At 41.8% G+C, this 21,236-nt stretch overlaps 2 protein-coding genes across 7 annotated transcripts in view; one reads left to right on the top strand and one right to left on the bottom strand.

Annotated features, from left to right (window-relative positions):
* Positions 1 to 5,214, top strand: Trh (tryptophan hydroxylase). The gene is made up of 12 exons (XM_043430340.1): positions 1 to 1,048; positions 1,237 to 1,341; positions 1,851 to 2,064; positions 2,251 to 2,354; positions 2,528 to 2,595; positions 2,754 to 2,804; positions 3,456 to 3,554; positions 3,655 to 3,701; positions 3,819 to 3,954; positions 4,039 to 4,165; positions 4,266 to 4,495; positions 4,577 to 5,214. The coding sequence occupies exons 1-12, from the start codon at positions 950 to 952 to the stop codon at positions 4,929 to 4,931; spliced, it is 1,635 nt and encodes a 544-aa protein (XP_043286275.1). The 5' UTR covers positions 1 to 949; the 3' UTR covers positions 4,932 to 5,214.
* A 70-nt stretch (positions 5,215 to 5,284) lies between these two features.
* bma (SCY1-like protein bma) overlaps positions 5,285 to 21,236 on the bottom strand; it is a 33,901-nt gene continuing 17,949 nt past the window's right edge. The window contains exons 2-18 of one of the 6 annotated variants that reach the window (XM_043430334.1): positions 19,310 to 19,514; positions 18,946 to 19,080; positions 18,620 to 18,850; positions 17,737 to 17,857; positions 17,505 to 17,597; positions 15,636 to 15,781; positions 15,330 to 15,460; positions 15,006 to 15,120; positions 14,368 to 14,513; positions 13,909 to 14,062; positions 13,516 to 13,759; positions 13,267 to 13,435; positions 12,752 to 12,921; positions 12,397 to 12,480; positions 11,755 to 12,014; positions 11,054 to 11,310; positions 5,285 to 10,539 (exon numbers count right to left, since the gene is read on the bottom strand). In XM_043430334.1, coding sequence (XP_043286269.1) covers positions 11,068 to 11,310; positions 11,755 to 12,014; positions 12,397 to 12,480; positions 12,752 to 12,921; positions 13,267 to 13,435; positions 13,516 to 13,759; positions 13,909 to 14,062; positions 14,368 to 14,513; positions 15,006 to 15,120; positions 15,330 to 15,460; positions 15,636 to 15,781; positions 17,505 to 17,597; positions 17,737 to 17,857; positions 18,620 to 18,850; positions 18,946 to 19,080; positions 19,310 to 19,462 — 2,595 coding nt within the window. In that variant the 5' untranslated portion in view covers positions 19,463 to 19,514 and the 3' untranslated portion in view covers positions 5,285 to 10,539; positions 11,054 to 11,067. The remainder of the gene's footprint in view (positions 10,540 to 11,053; positions 11,311 to 11,754; positions 12,015 to 12,396; positions 12,481 to 12,751; positions 12,922 to 13,266; positions 13,436 to 13,515; positions 13,760 to 13,908; positions 14,063 to 14,367; positions 14,514 to 15,005; positions 15,121 to 15,329; positions 15,461 to 15,635; positions 15,782 to 17,504; positions 17,598 to 17,736; positions 17,858 to 18,619; positions 18,851 to 18,945; positions 19,081 to 19,309; positions 19,515 to 21,236) is intronic. The other 5 variants (XM_043430338.1, XM_043430335.1, XM_043430339.1 and 2 more) reach the window with 5 other exon arrangements.

Here is a 21,236-nt window from a genome sequence, read left to right as displayed (position 1 = left end):
GGCCTGAGGTCATTGGGAGCTTTTATTAAGAGTCTCCTTTTCCGTGTCGAGAGAAGCTTTGTTTTTTCTCCAGAGTTTCATAACGATCCGAGACTTTCAGTGAACGTGGAAAAAAAATGTGGCAGAGAAACGAATTCGCAGCGTCGACGCGAACTATTTTTTTTTATTGATGAACCGGAGTCTTCGTGATTTTGCAAACTTTGGCCACTTGCGCCGTCCGGAGGACAAAAACTTCGGGAAAAGATCTCAGAACTACGGCAACGAAATCGACCAGTTTTTTTCGAACGAAGTCGAAAAATCCGATCCTCGTCAACCCACCAAAATTGCAGGGAAATAATAAATTGTCAAGTTTTCATTCGAATTGAGGATCGACGAACAAAAGCATGGTGCCGAGCCAAACAAACCGCTTGAACGCACAAATCGTTTTTTTTATTCCCGCGTCTCCAATGACGTCACAAAATATACATTCAGCATCCCCAGGAATATAAAAGGGGAAGATACTAAGAGAAAACGATCGAGCCCACGCTCCAGTTTAACCTCGAGGATGGGGGACATCCCAGTTCCTTCCAACCCCCATGAAATGTTTTCCATCCACCAATGAGATCGCCCGAGAGATTCGCGTTAGTTTGGACCAATCGCGAGGAAGATCGTCTTCGCGAAGGGGCTGCAGGGGGATGGAAATCCCGAGGACATAAGAGGACCGGGAATCGGATCTCGGGTGCCACTGTTTCCTCTTAACTCGGAGGAGAACGTCCTGGAATCCTTGGAAAAATCTCTCGTTTCCTTCTCGATTCGGATTTTCCCGGTTTTCGGCTCACTCGAATGATCATTTATCGCGAATAAATTCAAGCCCGAAGCCTGGCTTACGGTCAACTCGATCGTGGAGTGACTTTTTTTTGAAAATTATTCAAAAATCTAATAATTCGGAGGCTTTTTTCAAAAAGTCGTCATGAGTGGATCGGGAAAAAGTCTTTTGGGAATGTGGCTGTACAGGAGAGGCCAAGAGTGGGCGATCAAGGAAGGCAGCCCGATGCACAAGTCCAAGGACGTGAGTAATTCATCTATCAGGCCAAAATAATTCGTCACAATTCATAAAACCAAAGATTCTCCATAAAAATACTATATTTTTTTTGCAATCTCGTGCAAAAAACGTTTCAAGTGTGAATTTTATGAAAAATTCTTTCGCTCCTGCATTAATGATAAAAAAAAAAAACTATTTTACGACGCCGAACTAAGATTCCGCTGGTCGAGAGGACGGAAACCAACGAGACGAAAAACTCTGTTGTCTTCTCGTTGAAGAATCAAGTCGGTGGATTGGCCCGTGCCCTCCAAGTGTTCCAAGTACGTTTACCGTCTTTTTTGTCATGAAAATATTTCTATCAATAACCGCAACGAAAGTAAAGATCCGAGTGAAAGGGCTCGAGAAAAATCTTCCATCGTCAATTTCTCTCGTACGTGAAACTCGATGAAAATTGTCACGTTTTAATGAGAGCCGATGATAAAACGACGAGAAACATCGACGATGCAAAATTAGCTTTTGCTGGTCACGTGTCGCGGTGAAACCGCGATTATGACGTTTGATCCAAACCAGTCGTCCTTGACGCCGTCGCAGAGCCGCTGAGTAGGAGAAACTTTAATTACCGCGAGAGGAGCGTGCGATAACCGGATTAAAAAATGTGATTTTTCTCATACTGCAAGGAAGTCGATTGAAGTTTTTCATCCGGCGATGAACGGATGAAAAAAGTTCTAATTTCTGCTGGCCTCATCGAAATTGTAGTTTCTCCCGTTAACATAAAAATAAGTTTCTCTCATTCATTCGCTTCGTCACTGTTTTTTCTTCTCGTCACAAGGATTTAGGCGTCAACGTCGTTCACATCGAATCACGAAAATCCGTTCGACGAGGCTCCGAGTACGAAATTCTTGTCGACGTCGAATGCGACTCCAAGAAAATGGAACAATTGGTTAGATTGCTCAGCCGCGAAGTGGCAGCCATCAATCTCGCGGAGTACGAAGAAATCGGGGACGTATCGCACCCACCGATGCTCTCGGCAGCTCCGAGCTTTGGTATAACTTTTTTTACAAGTCTCAATATCCATCGCTTAAGAATTATTGTGCTCCATTTATTTAAACTTCGATCAAAAAATCTCGATCTTTCGTTCCCTCGATTTTTACAGTTCCATCGATCGCTTGCTTTCGCGGTTTCTCGACGTTTTTCGCCCATTTTTTTATCAATCGATTTCATTGTCAAAGATTTCAGTGAGGTCGACATGCCCTGGTTCCCAAGAAAAATTGGCGATCTCGATCAAGCTCAAAAAGTTCTCATGTATGGATCGGACCTGGATGCTGATCACCCGGTAAATTCTTTTTTCAACTCGATACTTGACCATTAAAATTCCCTCGAACTTGTGGCACGCTGAGAAAAACATTTCTTCGTCAATAAAAATCCCAACGGGCTGGAGGGAAATCTAAAGCTTCATTTTTTTTCAATGACAAATAATTAGGGCTCACCATTCTGTGGGATTTTCAGGGCTTCAAGGACCCTGTGTACAGAAAAAGACGGCAGCAGTTCGCTGACATCGCGAATAACTATAAATAGTGAGTCCATTTTGTGCTTGAAGGAAAAACAAAAGAAAAATTCAACCCGAAATTTATTCGATGAATACGAGCAGCCGTTTTCGACCGAACGATCAAAATTCATCGTCGAACGAGTCCCTTTTATTGAAAAATCTTCAAAAACAATTTTCACTTTGCAGCGGGCAGGCCATTCCGAAGATTCAGTACACGAAGGAAGAAATCAAAACTTGGTGAGCAACGGAACAAAGTTTTTCTTCTTGAGTCTCATCCAAAGATTAATCCAGGAAAGTGTGACAAAAATGAGCTGAATTTCGCTCCTCCATCGAGCAGCTTCGATGTGAGATTTTTCTCGAGCACCAATACGAGCTTTAGATGAAATGGAGAAACTGTAATGGCGAAAAGTTTCTTCCCGGACAACAAATACGTGATTTCCTCGCTACAAGGCCAATCAGAGCGAAAACTCGAGGGTTTATTTTTCCTTCCTGAGACGCTCGCAACACGAAGATGCGAGCGTCTCAATACAGGAAGGAGAAGCGTCTATACGTTGGCGAAGTATCTCCTCGTCTATCTGCACTCGACGAAAGCCCCGCGAATTCAATGCTCCCCTTAATTGCCCTGATTCAATTCGTTACCATCCGAGAAAGGGAGACGTGTGAGAGGCTGCGATAGAACCAATTCGATGTTTACGCGAATAATTCCCACTTCAGAAAAGGCGATATAAAACGGAGTTTGCACAGTTTCAGAATCGACGCTCGAGTCAAGAAAAATCTGCCAAAGTTCAATCAGATTTTCGCACCTTCGTTCAAGTTCCATCGAACGAAGATTTGACAGAAAATAAAAATCGTTGAATTTTTTCTGAAATATTTTCCTCGTTCTTCCAGGGGCACAGTTTTCCGCGAGTTGCATCAATTGTATTTGAAGCACGCTTGCAAAGAGTACCTCGAAAACTGGCCGAAGTTGGTCAAGTACTGCGGCTACAGGTGCGCCTTAAAGTTGACTAACCGTTCGCGAGCGTTTCGCTGTTGGAAGAGCATTGGGAATATTGCGAAGATGTTAATTCGATGTTTTTACTCTTTCCAGGGAAGACAACATTCCGCAATTGCAGGACGTTTCGATATTTTTGAAACGTGAGTATTTCCCTAACGTTAAAACTTCCCCTGAACTTTGGGCTCGACTCCAATTCAGAAGACGATTGAAAAATCGTTTTTCTTCGTCCTCCCTCTACGAACTTGACACTTTCTCAGGCATGACAGGATTCCAGCTGCGACCAGTCGCAGGCTACCTTTCCCCGAGGGACTTTCTCGCAGGACTCGCCTTTCGGGTTTTCCATTGCACTCAGTACATCCGTCACTCCTCGGATCCGTTCTACACGCCCGAGCCGTGCGTAGCGATAAAACTATCATTTTTACAGACCTCGCCTAGCCGGTGAATCTCACGTTCTGTTTTCTCCACCCTCCGATCCAGGGACTGCTGCCACGAGCTTTTGGGGCACATGCCGCTGCTCGCGAACCCGAGTTTCGCCCAATTTTCCCAAGAATTGGGACTCGCTTCGCTCGGTGCATCGGACGACGACATCCACAAGCTGGCCACGGTTAGTTGAGCTTTGAGAAAGAGAGTCGAGGGCTATAAATTGTTCGAATCGATTTCGAGGCGACAAAGTGCGAACTCAAAAATCCTGAACGCTCTTGCAGCTCTATTTTTTCACCGTTGAATTCGGGCTCTGCAAACAAGACGGAATTCTGCGCGTCTACGGTGCCGGACTGCTGTCGTCGGTCGCCGAGCTGAGACACGCGATCGAGACGACCGAAAAGATTTTTCGATTCGAGCCCGACGTGACGTGCAAGCAGGAATGCATCATAACCGCGTTCCAAAACGCCTATTATTACACCGACAGTATCGAAGAAGCGAAGGAAAAAATGAGGTAAATTTCCGCTCGCGGAGGCTCGAAAAACGCCCCGAAACGAGCCCGAATCTCGAGAATACTTTTTCCCCTTGATTTCAGAGCTTTCGCTAATCAAATCCAGCGCCCGTTCGGCCTCCGTTACAATCCGTACACCCAATCCGTGGAGGTGTTGACCGACGCCCAGAAAATAACAGCCCTCGTGAGCGAGTTGCGCGGAGACTTGTGCATAGTTTCGAACGCCCTGCGAAAAATCCACGAGCAAGACGACACGGTCGACGTCGAGAGAATAACGAGCCTGCTGACCCAAGGGATCGACCTACCGCAGGACGTTTCCTCGTCCGAGAGCGACGAGGACAAGAGCCCGAACAACGGGGACCGGAGGAACCTCGAATCCGGGCCGGCCGCTGACGAAGCTCACCGTCCGGATGGGAACTCCTTGGCGCGTGAACGCTAGAGAAACGTGGAGGGAGAATCGACGGGCCAGAAAGCGTAGAAATCTCTAACATTCCAAAAATTCGCTTCGTAGAATAAAATTCGTTTTTCTCTCTCGTTAAAAATGTGCCAAGAGCAATTGCACGCCAACTAAAAACAGCGAATTACCGAAATTTTGGGAATTCGAACACGAGGAATCACACGTGACCATGGAAAATGAAAATTTTCTTTAATTTTCCCGCTGCTGAAAGAAAAAATGTGTTTAAATGTATCGTCGATAGAAATACACGAGCTCAATGTCAAAACTCTGAATCGTTCATTCGCTCAGGAGCAAAAAGTTGAACAAGGGACAACCAGGCGGCCACGAACTTCGACTTTTCAGCGTATTTAACATTTATTTGATACCATACATCCAGCACCTATACAATTTATTTTCTACATACGTAACGTACACAGTCAAGGGATCTCGAGAAAGAGAAGAAAAATTTCGCCCCGACGACCTCTCGTCCGGTGCGCTTCCGGTTTCGCAAATTTTTCTTTCCTTTAGCAAATTCATATTCACGCGCGAGAAATTCGTCGTCGTTCTGTCGTGATTATACAAAATATACATTTGTATAGTCGATCACACCTTAAATGTATTTATTCAAATGATTCTTCAACTTCGGATCCACCAAAGTTCTCAAAATCCGAGAATTTCTGTCTTTCTTTCGTTCGTTCACTTTCTTCCAATTCTCGTTTTCAATGATTTTTTTCAATTAAATTTATTTCCTAACCGACTGAGATAAATTGTTGAATTTTTTTCAAGTCGTGTGAATTCCGATAACCTTCTTTTTGCGCAATCGCTCGATCAGTTTTCTCACTTACCGGCATTGCGAGAAATCAAGAGGAAAAACTCGAGTGATTCGCCGGACGCCCCCTTCCTCGCAAACCGGAAACGACCTCGAAATTGATTCTCGAGAAGCGGATTTTCTGATATAATTTTCTGTTAATCGTTTCAGTCGTTTTCCCAGGGGCAACCCCCTTCATTTGTGTAATTTCGCGCATTTTATTTTTCCCCCATTTAGTGAGCCTTACGAATTGATTGTCGCTGATTGTCAGTGAGGCTGTTGATTTCATCTTAGTTTTCTTCTCCTCCCACACGAATTATGATCCTCGTTTTCCTTGCTTATTCACTTAAACTCTTCGAGGGTGCCCCGTTAAATTCACCAAAACGCTTCGCAGAGGCGTTAATCTTATATTAAGGACACTTAATTTTGTAGTCTTCGAAAAATTATGATATATCGTTATACCACGTAACTTTATATATATTTTTCTTTCATTATTCTCTTTCATTTATTTTCTTGTCTCCGCGTTCCAAAACGTCACTGAGTTCGCTCGCTCATTTCGCAAAATATTTATTTTTACATGCTACGTGTTTCTTTCCCTTTCTATTGCTTTAGTCGACAGTAATTTTGTCATAATTTCATGTTCAGTGTGTACTTTGTTTGACTTCATTTGACTTTCTATTTTTTTTCCCATTTCTCTTTTATCTCTCATTTCAATTGTTTTCTGCACTTTTAATCGTGAATATCATGAAAGGTTCACATTTTTCACGTGACTGTCGAAATTTTCTGTGGATTTTCGTTCGAATTTATTTTGTTGCAATAGAAAATGTCTGCGTTCGTGTTCTCTCCTCGAATTGAGAGGGCAAAGTCGCACAATTTCTTCGCGTCATCTGCCCTCATGGAAGCTTCAGAAGAAAAGTGGTCAAAAGTATCTCTGAATGGGCTGGCAAAAGCTCGTGGAGTCACAAACGCGGTGACGATGCTTCATCCATTCATTTTTTTATAAAGATACTTTTAGAGTTTGTTTGGCTGTCACTGAAGCTCCATGGGGGTAAGTGACGAGCTGGCTTTATCCATACGATCGTTTTGTTGTCGTTATAGAACAAGATAAATCTGGACACGCAATAATTTCAAGTGATTTAGCACAAAAATATTTCTAGCAAGTTTCAACAACGATAGACTTTACTTTAGGTACTTTAATGTGAAAAACACGATTGTTTTCAGATCGTATTTCCTCTTAAATTGCCATCGTATATGCACGAAATGAAAATAAACTGGAGCCCAAAGGTTCGTGCATCGTTAGGATCACGTCGATCGATAACATTCATAAATATCTATTTGTTTAAGCACAGAATTAGTCACTCGCCATATGTGTCTCGTTCGAGATTGCTTTTATGCTTCATTCGATATATTTCTCCATGGATTTATTGACGTAGCTATGCACAAGACTGTTTTCGAGAGCAATAGGCTTCTAAGTAGTTACTGCGACTGCTTGTTTCGTGGTCAGACAAACGATAAAAAAACGTATCTGCCTGTAGAAACTCGTGAGTCTCGGATCGCGAGTTCGAGACTGGAAAATACCAGGCAGTTTGATCGAATTTTACGTCACCGAGGCTCTGCTGAACCATGGGAATACGTGACGTATTTTTTCCCCCAAAAAAGAGCAAAAAAAGAGGAAAATTCTTGTACGAGTTTTCTCGCAAAGTGCTCGATCTCGGACGATCGAAATTCTCTGATTCCGCGTGGCCAAAAAGTAATTCGATCGTTTCTAATAAACAGCGAAAAATATTCTACGAGAAAGCATCGAACAGAGTGAATTTCGAACGACCTCGCTACCGGACCTCAAAAACATTCCTGGGAGTACGTCTGTGAAAATTGTACAATATTTTCTATCTCCTGACGCATGTCACTAACAATCTGACGTATAAATAATCTGGTAGATAAATAAATATCGTTCTCTATATGCTGCAGGTACAAAAAGCCATGCGCTGCGTGTACGGTTATTATTTTTTTGTATTATTGTGTTTTCATTAGATTGCCAAGATTCTGAAGGCTTTCGAAGGGTTTCTATGTAGGCCATCACACTCGCCGAAAAGTTTCAAGAATATTTATGTACGCGTCGTGATGAGTTACAGCTGTTTCCATCTTTTTACGAGCTCGTTCATTATTCCCGTTGTTTTTTACGTGTCTCAGGGTGCTCGTATCTACGTTATCGTTACGAAAGGTCGAAAATATAAGCACGCTACGTCGAACGTGCAGATTGCCAACACCGATCGTACTCTAATCTCTTATTCGTTAACTTGTTTGCTTCTTATTTTGTTATTTTTTCATATATATATATATATATTTTTGTTATTTTTCTTTTTTGTCTTTTCACTAAGAAGAAAGATCGAGATAGTATCACAGAAAAGAGGAATATAATTAGAGAATATATTCATATGTATATGTTTGCCAACCGAATTTTATACATTACGAGTTGCTAATAGAAATGCAATGATTTATTATCGTTACGTAATAGAAGATATTTGAATATATTTATAATATTTAACAGTCTGTCGATAAAGTTTAATCGTTGGAGGGGATTGAGACTGGAAATAGATTGCATCAAAAGTTACGAGATTGCCAAAGTTTCGTCCTTTCCCTTCCCTCCTTTTTTAGCATTATTATTGAGAAGTTTCCTAATAGCTCTTCCATTTCGAATAATCTGAAGATTTATCTAAAAGTGCAGAGAATCACGAGTGATTGGTGGAGTCGATGGGAACTCCAGGTCGAATATTATTTGTTCGAATCGTGTACGAAATAGGTGAAAAGTGTTGGAGAGCAAATAAGAAAAATGTGGACATGAGCGTGATTTCATATTCACGGAGAAGAAGCTTCCACCGAGAGTCTAAATTTAAATAGAACTTGATAATAATTTGAGCTTGTAATCGATAAAACAGCGAATAAAAAGAGTCTTCGCTGGTAAAAAACGTTGCACGACTTAAAAATAGTGATTGTGTTGATGCAGCTTTATAGTGTTAAAATTACAGCAATTGACGATCATACACCACTTGAAACGCGACTCGTTCCATTGATCGATTAATATCGATCAATAAGTCAATTTATTCATCATCGTAAATGAGGATAATAATATTAACGATAATTTTATCAATAAAGATCGACAGCTTGGCCACTCGCGTAATAAAATTCAATAAACGAAAACGACTATAGAAAGATCGTTAATTTCAATGTAGGCCGTCCCAAGTCGAAGGTACACGAGAGTTTATTTCGTTAAATTAGCTTGTTTTTTTCGTCTTCGATAAAATTTCTCATTCTATGACTTTTAATATTTAAAATATTAATATTACATCCTCGACTCGTGCTCGCACAGCTAGGCTGGCACAAAAGAAAAATATTTTATCTCGCAACGAGATCGAGGAGACGTGTATATATTTATTTTTAAGTGATTATCCTTTTCGTATTTCTCATTATTTCTCCTGACGTTCATCCCTCAGTAGCATTATTATTATTATTATTATTATTACAGTACATTAATAATTGTTTCGATTGTTTCTTCGCTCGATAAACGCAATCCATCTCCATGATTGTTATTTTGTTTTTATTACGTAACCGATAATCGAGATTTTTAGAATCTACGAGTCGTGAGAATCTCTCGTTCTCTCGACTTCAATTAATCCCGTCGCTCCTGCTATCATTTTACCGATTGCTTGTTCTGCTGAATCAAGATTTTACAAAGAAAAAACACTTATTATCGTTATTAATTGACAAAAATACATGATCTCAATGACACTAACGTTCCAGATTATTGTGGGCTTGAAAATTGTTGTACGAGAATATCGTCACGTAAAAAAATCCAATTCTTAATGACAACGAATGCTCAGAGCGAGGGAATTAATCTTTAGGCTGAGCAGCTCGTCGTCCTCCTTCGACTGTTTCTTTTCCTTCCCCCCTCTCTCTCTCTCTCTCTCTCTGTCTCTTCAAATACTTCCTCTAGTTATTGGCACACACATTTCCTTGCATCTCGGCTCGTGCCCCGAACCTCGACACTCTTTTCACTCATCTGTGTTCGCTTGCTTAAAATGAATGAAAACTTCTGTTTCTTTCTAATCCTCGTATTTCCTTAAAATCTCTTTTATACTCATTGAATTACTTTCACTTAGTTTTTTGAGTCAGTCATCCGGAGTGGCGTGATTGTGTTTTAATTGATATTATTCTTTTTATCATTATTTTCACAAAGATTTATCTGGATTCCGATAATTAAAGATTATTGTTTGTTTTCTTTTTTTTCTTCGTGCTTTTTTTTTTTACTTTTTCTTTTTCCTTCTCTCATACTCTCTTTTTTATACGACAATTTGGGCTACTCGATAAACATTTATTGCGTCCGATTTGTCGTCCGTTGAGTAATCTCGATTACAATAATTGCTTGACTCGATATCGTGCAATTCGACTTTACAGCCAGCTGATAAAGTCGATTGAACGTTCGTATAATTCACGATGCTTTCATAATGAATCATCGTGACTTTTTCATTCTCAAATAATGACGACGACATTGACTCTGATGATGATAACGATGATAATGAATTAGATCGTGATGACGGCACCGCCGGTTCATCGATTGTCAAGTTTTGTCCATAAGACGACGATTGCAAAATCAATTTGTCCCCTTCGTTACCGCACCTGGCGACATCGTAATTTCGACATTTTAGGATCGAATTTACGAGGCGCTTCAACGAGATCCAAACGCTCGTAATGTCCGATAATTTCGCTGCCTCGAGCCGCTTACGATCGCCCGGAAAACAGTTGACACTGCAACAGAGCCCGATAAAAAAAAAACCCCCAAAACTCACACATTGTTTTTCGACAGTGGTCAAGTTTCTTCAGTCAAATAAAAATCACAAAAATCTTTCATCATTATATAAAAAAAATAAATAAATAAATAAATAAAATGAATTAAAGAAAAAAATACAATTTCTATCGTATCATGGAATCAGTAACAAGCGGGAAAGACAGCGCATCACATTTTCCACAGGATTTGAGGGCAACGCACCAAGAGGCCTCTTGTCAAACGGAGAAAAATAACGAATTTCGAAAAACGTTCATTTTCGAGGCTCGATTTTTTCAACTTTGCTTTCGGCGAGTCCAGGAAATAGGGCAGCAGAGAAAAATCAAGCCAGAGAGCGACAGGTGCAGATAGAAAGCAGGAGATTTCGTTTGTTTTTTCCCCTTCCTTTTTCTTTTCTTTGCGGGCTCAATTCGGGGAAAAATCTCATCGACTATGAGATATCAAGAGGTCGTCAGAGAGGAGCATAGAGATCCTTACACTGTAACCAAGGGTCAGTGGGAAGGCTGTCCCGATGGCTGGAATGATGGAGAGAGTGTTGGTGGTGTTGGTCCATTCAGGTTGAGGCAGATGGGGGGTAGTTGTCTTACCATGCCGGTGCCCAGATGCTGGAGCAGTCCAGGTCCTTGCTGCGATGACGTCGACGAGACTGACGGACGCCTCGAGTTCCTTATGCTGGTCCAACTCGAGTTCAGTAGATACGGCACGCTGCTGCTTGTTATCGGCAAACCACCACCCTGAAAAAATAGTTTACGACGTTTGCTTTACATTTTCGCTCTATCGATCGAACCTATGAATTTATAAATTTTCTCTTAACACTTTTTAGATTTTAGTATCGCGCAACGACACTCTGCGCGCTCGTTTCCGAGTTGAAAATTTTCTTCATTTTTCCAATAACAATGCGGAATCGATGATTAATCGAATGGGCGGCAAATTGTATGAAAACCTGGCGCAGAATATTTCGTTTTGAAATTCGTTATAATAATTTTCCAGAATCATAATTATCGAGGTTCAAGAACCGGCGGGTTTAGACGTCGTTTTTTTCTCCTCCGTTTCAATTGGCACGGATTTAAAGAATTGTGAGACCGTAAAATTGGGCGCGGTTTATTGTTTTAATATGTTTTTTAGTTATTTTGATTAATTAACTATTTCTATAAATGAATAAATCGTTGGAACCGCACTTGTTGCATTACCGTTGGAGGCGAAAGATTAATATTCGATCCTCGTCGTTCCTGAGGTCCTGTGCTCGAATGCCGGCGAATGGGTAGGCCCCCGGAAGGTGTTCCCCCGGGGGAACTGACGCAGGAAGCAGCGATTTGTATTTTCGGTGTCATCAGCGTGTTGTCGGACAAACGACGGGTCGGGAAAGCGTTGGATACTCTCAAAAAGCTTCCCTCGTTTTGTGACGACGAATTGCCAAACCACAATCCACCGAAAAATGCTGACATTTTGATGGTTAAAAAGAGCATTTTAAATTCTCGTAAAAAAAGCCTCGGATCGTTCTCGGGCATGCATCTATCTAAAAAGCGACGTTCCGATGAGAAAAGTCATAAAATTTTGCTCGTTTCAACAAACGACAATGATTCATTCGAAAAATCGTGGAGATTCGACTCGAAACGAATTATGGTGGATCATCGTTTCAACGGTTCAGCCACTTTCATCGATATTTTTCACGCAAAAATTGTACAAATTCGTAAAAGTTGTAAAATTTTTCAGTTTTCTCGATCGACCATACTAAAATCTACAATTTCGTAAAATATTTCTAAATACTTTCTAATCTAGTAGCAAGAATGATAAAATATTTGGTTCACTACTAATCTCACCCCCAACAGAGTTCTTCCTACTCATATTCTCAGCCGAGGCTGCCAGCGACATGGAACCTGCGGTCGAACGAGAGTGCCATTGAGCTTGTGGGACAAAGAGAGAGGTTTCGAAAGAAAACATAAGTGTTCAACTACATATGCATGACATACGGTAAGTCGGGAGGGCATGACATGTGTTTTTATCGAATATTTGTCGTAGCAAACGTTCTAGTTCCTAGATAATGAAAAAACTTAAGCGAGAGAAAACAGTGATTCGTGAGTAACTTTAGTAAACAGTGAAATAAAGTAGCAAATACTTCGTTGCAACTACGTGATCGACTACGGGGACTACGGCACTACGGTGCTTGTTTCATACCAAATGAATTCTTTCGTGCCATGTCCTCAGCGGACGATGTCTTTCGCTGTTCTATACGCAAACCAGGAATATTGAAGTGGACGTTCTCAGTGCTGTAACGGTGTCTCGATTGTCGTCTCTCCGGACTCGGTAGCGAGAGATTGTCTAGTTTTAATTGGCTCCCACGGTTCCTGCGTGCGTAACGGGAATTAATTCAGTGTTGGAGGATCGTTCGAAATTTTTTAAATTCAATCAGCATTCCTGGGGACTTTGCAATGAGTCGTTTCCGAGCCATCGACTCGTTCTTTCATTGACGATTTTGTCATTGGTTTAAAACGACTCATCGATTCGAAGCGATTGATCTTCTGTCGAATTCATTTCGTTTGGAATTCGTCGCTGCTTTACCGATCGACGATCAACCGTTGGCGAGTTTCTTCAAATGAAATATTTCGAGAGAAATTCAATCGCGTTTCTCCGCTGTAAAAATCGACGACTCGAAATTTGAATAATTCTCAACGTTTCGTCGTCTCATGAACCTTTCAATGTGCGTCAGCATTTCCTGCAGGACTTCGATGAGCAGGCTGAACTGGTCGATATTGAGGGACGGATTAACGGTGACCGGAAGCAGTAGCGGCATCACTTTCGTCGCCATCAGATTCAAGGTGAGTCCGTACTTCTGGTTGCTCATCAGAATCCTGTAAATGTCTGAAAACATTGCTCGATTATCGATCTTCCCATTCGAAGGTCGAGTCGCCTCTGGGGCCTCAAGATGTCGCGGCACTCACGAACGGCACGGACGATTACTTCCGGTTCTTGGAGCTTCATTTCCCAGAGCAGAGGGTAAAGGTCGTCGTTGATTTGTTGGACGTCGAGAAGGTCCAGGATTCTCTGGAGAGCGTTCATCAGAACCCGGGCGTCAGTCGCCGTGTTCTCGAAGGCGAATATGAGCTTGGGCAATGCTATTCTGCGCAGGGTTCCTTCCTCTCGAAGGTAGTCGGTGACGTTGGTCACGGCCACGTACGCTGCGTTCTGTCGTAATAATATAATTTTCACACATTTTTATTACGCATTCGAATTTATGAAAAAGCATGCGAACTGAATGACCGAAGAGAATTCGATAATTTGATATTTTGACAGCGCGAGCGTCGATGCCGTCCCGCTCGAAATGGTCGTTTTACCAGGATCTGAATGTTGGGACTGTCGAAAGATTGATAAAGCATCGGAAGCATGTCATCGCGTACGATTTCCCTCGGCGTTTTTTCCAGAATGTGATGCAAGTTTTCCAGGAGTACAACCGTCCCCTGGATGGGCCTGGGAGCGGAGAAGAGTTCGCTGAAATAGTGGAGAAAACTGGTTACCTCAAAGGAGGATAATTAAGGTTGTTGAATGAGCGCGATCGGAGACGAAATGGATTGGAAAATCGATGGAGAACAGTCTGCTCCGCCGCCGATAGACTTACCATCGGAGAGCTTCGATAAAGCTCTCCGGTAAAGCCTATTGTCAGATTATTATTTCGTTCCTCACAAAAGAGTCGATGAAATATGAGCGCAAAGTTAAAAAAAACGCTCACAAGAATGAAAAAAGGCGGGGAGGAAAAGAATTTCTAGAATGAAATAAAGGATTATTGAAATCCCCACCGGAATGACGGTAATATAATGTTCTCGTAATCCTCGACTGTTCCCTGCTGAATGATGTACAGCATCGGATGAAGAACTGCCGCAAAAACTTCCTGCAATTTCGACTCGGCTTGCAGGTAAGGCCAGATGTGTTGGTACCATAATTTCTGCCCGGGATTCCACCGAAAAAAAAGAAAAACGGTTTTTAATCCTCCCAGTAATTCTTCAATGGCATTAAATACACGAGTGGGAATGTGCACCATGAAAATTTAAATTACAGAGAGGAACACTCGGAATCCCCTTTTCCAATGAATTTCCCTCGTCAGTCTACGATCGACTGTCAATTACCAGCTCGCGGTCGAGCGGAAAATCTCACCACCCAATCGCCCGCTCACGTCTGCGTTTTGAATTTCATGCAAGCCTCGAAGACGCGTGAGCTCCGAATCACGAAATTCCAATTGCCAGCACCCGCGTCTGAAGATCCTCGGAGCTTCGAAGTGTACGGTTTAAGGGCGAAAGCGCGATCGAATGGAGCAAAACAGTGGGTCGTTGAGGGGACGAAAATTCGTAGGAATTCCGAGTGAGAGCGACGGTGCAGCATCGAGTGACTTCGTTCCAGGGAATTAGAGACGATTAAGCTGAGAGAAGTGGGTACTCACACGTGGTATGTAATGAAGCACTTCTTTGAGGGTGGTTCTGTAGAAATGAGCTTTTTGACTGGGATCCTTCATGCTAATGACGTCTAAAAATTGTAGAGCATGAACCGAGGGATCGCTGTGGAGGAACGAGCACGCGTGAATGTACGAATAAACACGAATACGAGAGGAAGCAACAGGTTGGTGAAAAAAAAAAACGTTTTCTCATTCGGATTCCCCTTTTTCTCGAGCCCTCCGACGAGAATAACTTTACTGTTATAATTTGTTCCAATGGACTGGAGCTCGAGCCGCCGGAGCGTGGGGTTAAAATCCAAATGCTGTTCGTACCTGAAGTATCTTATGAGCGCGAGAAGCTGGGCTTGAGGCCTCCCTGCGGGCTCCACTTGCAGGAGCTTTGACACGGCTTCCTGGAGGGGGACTGGCACCTTCGACATTATGCTCATCACTTGGGCTTCCAGCTGATAAATAATTACGATTATTATTCCATTTCGAGGAGAGTGATCGCGCGCAATTCGCTATTAATTAAAGGGTTTTCGTCGAAATTCATCATTTCTGTCGCTCGAACGTTATTTTTCGTAGTTTTTTTTTTCAAATTCCGTCATTTCTTTGCCTCTGCAGTTTTTCCGTACTTACGCCGTCTATTTGGCGAAGGTAATCCGTCGCACTGTGATTCGCTTGTATGAGCGACCGACCGTCGTTGTATATCGATGCAATGACCATCCCTAAACTGAACATGTCGCTGCTTATGGTGCAGTATTTGTGCTGCTGGATTTCCGGTGCTGGAAAACAAAACGTCACGAATCCACGGGACAAAGGAGAATTGTCAAAAAAATAAAAAAGGTTCAAAAGTTTTGAAAATTTTCGAAAATTGCAAAAATCGAAAAAGTAACCTCCCACGATGGGTTCGAAACATGTTCCATGCGGTTCTGAGTCGAATGAGACAAAGTTGTACTGACCGAAAAAAAAAAAAAAAATTTCGAAGGCAGTAGACTTCGAAAAAATTCCAAGATTTGAAAATTTTTCGAAAATTGCAAGAATCGAAAAAGTAACCTCCCACGATGGGTTCGAAACATGTTCCATGCGGTTCTGAGTCGAATGAGACAAAGTTGTACTGACCGAAAAAAAAAAAAAAATTTCGAAGGCAGTAGACTTCGAAAAAATTCCAAGATTTGAAAATTTTTCGAAAATTGCAAGAATCGAAAAAGTAACCTCCCACGATGGGTTCGAAACATGTTCCATGCGGTTTTGAGTCGAATGAGGCAAAGTTGTACTGACCGAAAAAAAAAAAAAAAAATTTCGAAGGCAGTAGACTTCGAAAAAATTCCAAGATTTGAAAATTTTTATATTTTTCGAAAATTGCAAGAATCGAAAAAGTAACCTCCCACGATGGGTTCGAAACATGTTCCATGCGGTTCTGAGTCGAATGAGACAAAGTTGTACTGACCGAAAAAAAAAAAAAAAATTTCGAAGGCAGTAGACTTCGAAAAAATTCCAAGATTTGAAAATTTTTCGAAAATTGCAAGAATCGAAAAAGTAACCTCCCACGATGGGTTCGAAACATGTTCCATGCGGTTCTGAGTCGAATGAGACAAAGTTGTACTGACCGAAAAAAAAAAAAAAAATTTCGAAGGCAGTAGACTTCGAAAAAATTCCAAGATTTGAAAATTTTGATATTTTTCGAAAATTGCAAGAATCGAAAAAATCACCTCCCACCATGGTTTCGAAACATGTTTCATGCGATTCTGAGTCGAGTGAGACACAAGTGTAATGACCGAAAAAAAAAAAAATTCAAAGGCAGTAGACTATGAAAAAATTCTCAGACTCGAAAATTTTTCAAATTTTCGAAAATGGCCAACAAGATGGTCAAGATGCACGATGCTCGAGAAGAGCTTACTCTATGAGGTGCTATATTTTTCATTTTGGCTTCCTCATAGAGCAAGCTTCAAGCATTGTTCTAAAAGCTTGAGAAAGCAATTTGTTACTTTTAATTTTTTTCTTTAATCAAATTTTAACATATTTATCGACTTTTAACTTTACCAAATTAATTTCCATAAATTAAATGGGATTTTTCGAAAAACTCATATTTTCGTAAAATTCGAAAAATCATAAAATTTAAACCGTTCGACCGATATTGCCCAAATTCAATACCAACCTTCCTGTTATGATAATCTATTTAAAAAAAAAAATTAGTAATAGATCTTAAAATTTCCGGAAGTGAGAGCGTCGACACCCTTTTTTTTAAATTTCAAAACGTCGTAGAATTCGTATTTTTTTTTTTCAAATTCTGACAAATTCTGAGTTATGAGCGTTTGAATTTTGCAGTGCCATAACATACACACACATCCGGACATTTTTCTTAGATATGATTTTTTCATGTTTTTGGAATTTTGAGCACATTGACATTGAAAACTGGAAGAAAAAAAAATGTTCATCGTCGCATAGCTTCCTCTATGAGGAAGCAAAAGTTAAAAAAATCTTGAAGATTTGATCGTCGATCTTTACCTGTGTAGTCGAGATTCGGTTGCATCATTTTTGACAGCTTGTGAGTCCAAGATTGACAGGGCATCCTGTCCATACCGTTCTCTTCGAAGCGTTCTAAATCAAATCGTTCAATGAATAAATCGGACGCGTTGACAGCGACGCCAGTTTCTTCTTCCAAAGTGCACAGGGCCAGCAATTTTTTTTCGCAATTTCTTTGAATTTTACTTTCGTTTGAAAATGATATCAAATTTACCGATGAAATCGAGTCCGGAGAGTTTCCACGTTCCCTTTTTCGTGATTATGATACTGCTCGGGCAAACGTTTCTGTGAATGACTTTGCAATTGTAGTGAAGAAAGGCGAGTGCTTCGGTGATCTGGAACAGCGTTTCGATCGATTAATACACTCTATGGAGATCCACGCGCTTTCGGGATCCGATTAAGGTAGTCGATGCACGAAACGATTCTCTTAAGAACGTCTTGAAACTTGCACAGAGTTTCAATGGACAGTCGACTGACACGCATATCAAATTTTAAGGAGTTCGTCTTATTGGTTGTTGAAACAAACGTGATGAAGAAAAATAGGGACGTAAAAATCGTTTATCTTTCCATATTACGAATGAACCCTTATTCTTACAAAGTTTATGAAAAAGTACACAATAATAATGAAGTATATAATGAAGATCTGAGAAAAAATTCGAAACGATTGTCTCACTAGTATAATAAAGATATATTACGTTAAAGATTGAACGAAATTGGTAATGAGCACTCGTCGCATTTGCTCACATTGCTTGTCACGGCCTTCTGTCTTTTTATTAACACTTTCTTCTTGATCCATTTCCCTTCGTGCTCTCTAATACGATTTTTACATAAAAAATTATAGTATTTTCTCCAGGGACGAGTGAAATTTCGGGTTCGGTCAGTGATGGGCACAGTCAGTGACAAAAGATAAATTGAAAAAATTCATTTACAATTTCGAATTAATAGCTCTGACGTTATTTAAAAATATCTTTAATAATTGGGGAGTAAAAATGGACCCAATTTTGACACCCATAAAATACGATGCTACGGGCATGATCTACCTTAAATTGCTCGATTAATTGATTCAGTGACGAATCAAGAGCACCAATAATATTCACCTGTATTAATCCATATTTGATTTCCATCGCCAGCATGTCGTACTGCTTAACCATGACAGGACGATGGCCAGGATTCTGATGAGGATTTTGTTGATTGGCGATCGAGTTTGAGGTCTGATTGGTCAACATCGCACTCTGTTCCATGTAGGCCAAAACGTTTGCGAGACTTCCGAGGACCGGCTCGGTCGCAAAGGCCAAAGTTTCCGCGCATTCTTTCACCGGAGTTATCACCTTTTTGTCAAAAATTGTTTTCACCCCGTTAGCTCATCGACCGATCGTTTAATCATTTTTCAATAGCTCCCCCGGCTCAAGGATTCGTTCGATACCTGAAGCAATTTCGGATGTCGATATTCTTCGAGGAAACGTGGACAACCCCGGAGAATTTCCGTGATAGTTTCTTTGCGACGTGGCTTAATAAGCTTTTCCACGGAACGCTTCTCGAACACGAACACCGAGACCTCCTGCCGGGGGCGGAGAAACAAAAGCGAAGTGAATATTCTGAAATAATGTATTTTTAGCGAGTCACTTTGGCTCGGTAGGAAAATTCGGAAAACTAAAAATGTTTTTCGAATTTTCGCCAGAGTCAAAATGGCCCTCGACTGCGAGGAAATTCAGCCTCGACTTCTCCTCGACGTAAATCTTCGTTCGCTTATTGTTATGATAGAAATTCCTCGTTTCTGCGAGGCATACTTGTTGATCGCTCTTTCTGTAGGCGTCGAAAATCCTCCAGGCATGCTCGGGACCGGCTGTGGCCGCGGGAGTGTGACTTCGCACCTCGAACTCACTCCAAATCGGATTAGACTCTATGACGTTAGGTGTACTGGTGTTCTTGAAGATAAACATTTTGTGTGTACGCTTCCATCCAATTCTCGACTTTTCTCTTAGCTTATATTATCTGCAAACAGCAAAAACGGTGAAGCGTGTCGTCAGCGAGCGAGTATTTCCAGTGATAAACGACGAATTTATGGAGTTTTAACGACGCGCAAAAGATTTTACGATTCGATAAAGCATCGAGCAGTGAAAATTGCGAGTTTTTATCAGCCAAATGAAAAATATCATTTGAGCTGCAAGAAATCTTGCGGAAATTTACTCTCGGAGTTTCTCGAGGTGAAAAAATCCAAAATTCGTGATAAACCCATAAAAATGGGGTTTTCATTGATTTTTGGCGGAAACGCCCGACGAGGATATCTTGCTCGAGGAAAAAACGTAACAAATAAAGAATATATTTTCTCCGCAGTTGATCCAACCTCAGTCGACGCCTTCAACTATCGTTTATTCATCGTGTCTGGTTCACTTGACAACAAAAGAATACCGTCGGCTTTCCGATAGCTCTGAGGGGAGCCACTTTTCCTTCATTCTCCTCCGCGTCTTTCGTTCCTTTTGATTCGCTCCATAGAAAAGCCGAAAACTCTCTTTTTCTCGTCCGTTTTTTGTTCCTCTTATTTTTTGTTGGGTTTTCTATGCGACCGGGCGTTTAGTCGCGTTGTCGAATCTCGGATATACGAGCTTTTTCTCCGAGATCAATGGGGAGGCGGGCGGTGAGGAAAGACTGGATTTTTGTGGGTCTCCCCCTCGGTGTTTTCTGTCGAGTCGCGCACACGAGCGACGAAAAGCGCTCCTACGAGGCAGAAAAATTGCCTTCGAGGTTCTGGCTCCCCTCTCGTATGCTGCGATGCTTCTCTCGTTGTTGTCATTTATCATTTGACAGACAGTGAGTTTTGCTCAGCAGGTCGCGTGAGAGTCCCGGAGCACGCGAGCGCCAAGAAAAAACGTATAATTGAAAGATTTCGCGGGGACAAAAAGCCCGATAAAAGCCCCCGTGCGAGGAGAGAGTTTAATCAGCCTCCGGGAATATATCGACGGAGCGTAAAGATCGATAAGCGAGCGGTGTGCGGCGAGGTGACTAAATTAAAATTCGCCCTCTCGATAAATCGGTGCGCGTCCGAGGGCCTCTTTATCTCCGATCCTCATGCGCCTTCGATCCCACGCACTTTTTATTGCTCCGTTCAACGGACGAGAATGGCGTGGGTTATCGGTGAAACTTATCGGCCCGAAACCGAGCATTCGGATAGCTCGGAAGATAAAGTTTTTCCGATCTGCTAATGAAACGACGAAAAAACCTCGTTCTTCTATCGCCTTTCCACAAAGAGAGCAAAGCCGAAGCAGCAGGCTCAGCCGCGCGAGGAACAGCGCACCAAACGACTCCGGGTGTCGGTTTATATCGGGCTCGAACCTAGCGCTTTGCTATCTGTCAGCGAAACGGGCACCTGCGGAGGTCGAGGCGGAAACAAGGAAACACCAGGCGAGAACCGACCCCGTCTTTATAGATATACAAACTCACGTTTACGTATACAGAGGCATATACACTGCGAGGATCCTCGGAAGAGGAAATTAATTGAGCCTCGCGTGCACACCAGTAATTCAATTCAGGCGGGATGCTCGTGAGAGTGTGATCCGTGGAGGGAACCGAGTCTCTATAACTGTATACGCTTTGCGAATGTATCTTGCTGCTGGGCGCAGGGAAACATCAATGCGATTCGAATTTCACTGGGCTGCTTCCGACAGAACCCTCGACGGATTTGTGCCGCGGCGCTCACCTCGCCTCCTGCACGTGCGG

Source organism: Venturia canescens, chromosome 10 (assembly GCF_019457755.1).
Source record: "Venturia canescens isolate UGA chromosome 10, ASM1945775v1, whole genome shotgun sequence".
Classification (NCBI taxonomy): Eukaryota; Metazoa; Arthropoda; class Insecta; order Hymenoptera; family Ichneumonidae; genus Venturia; species Venturia canescens.
Note: the sequence above shows the minus strand (reverse complement) of the source record. Positions and strands in the feature narration are given on the sequence as shown.

What these genes read in the sequence shown, in the direction of transcription:
- Trh (XM_043430340.1), top strand. Translation starts at nt 950, where the DNA reads ATGAGTGGATCGGGAAAAAGTCTTTTGGGAATGTGGCTGTACAGGAGA. An exon ending in GTGCCCTCCAAGTGTTCCAA is followed by an intron (nt 1,342 to 1,850) that starts GTACGTTTACCG and finishes TCTCGTCACAAG; the next exon opens with GATTTAGGCGTCAACGTCGT. An exon ending in ACATCCACAAGCTGGCCACG is followed by an intron (nt 4,166 to 4,265) that starts GTTAGTTGAGCT and finishes ACGCTCTTGCAG; the next exon opens with CTCTATTTTTTCACCGTTGA.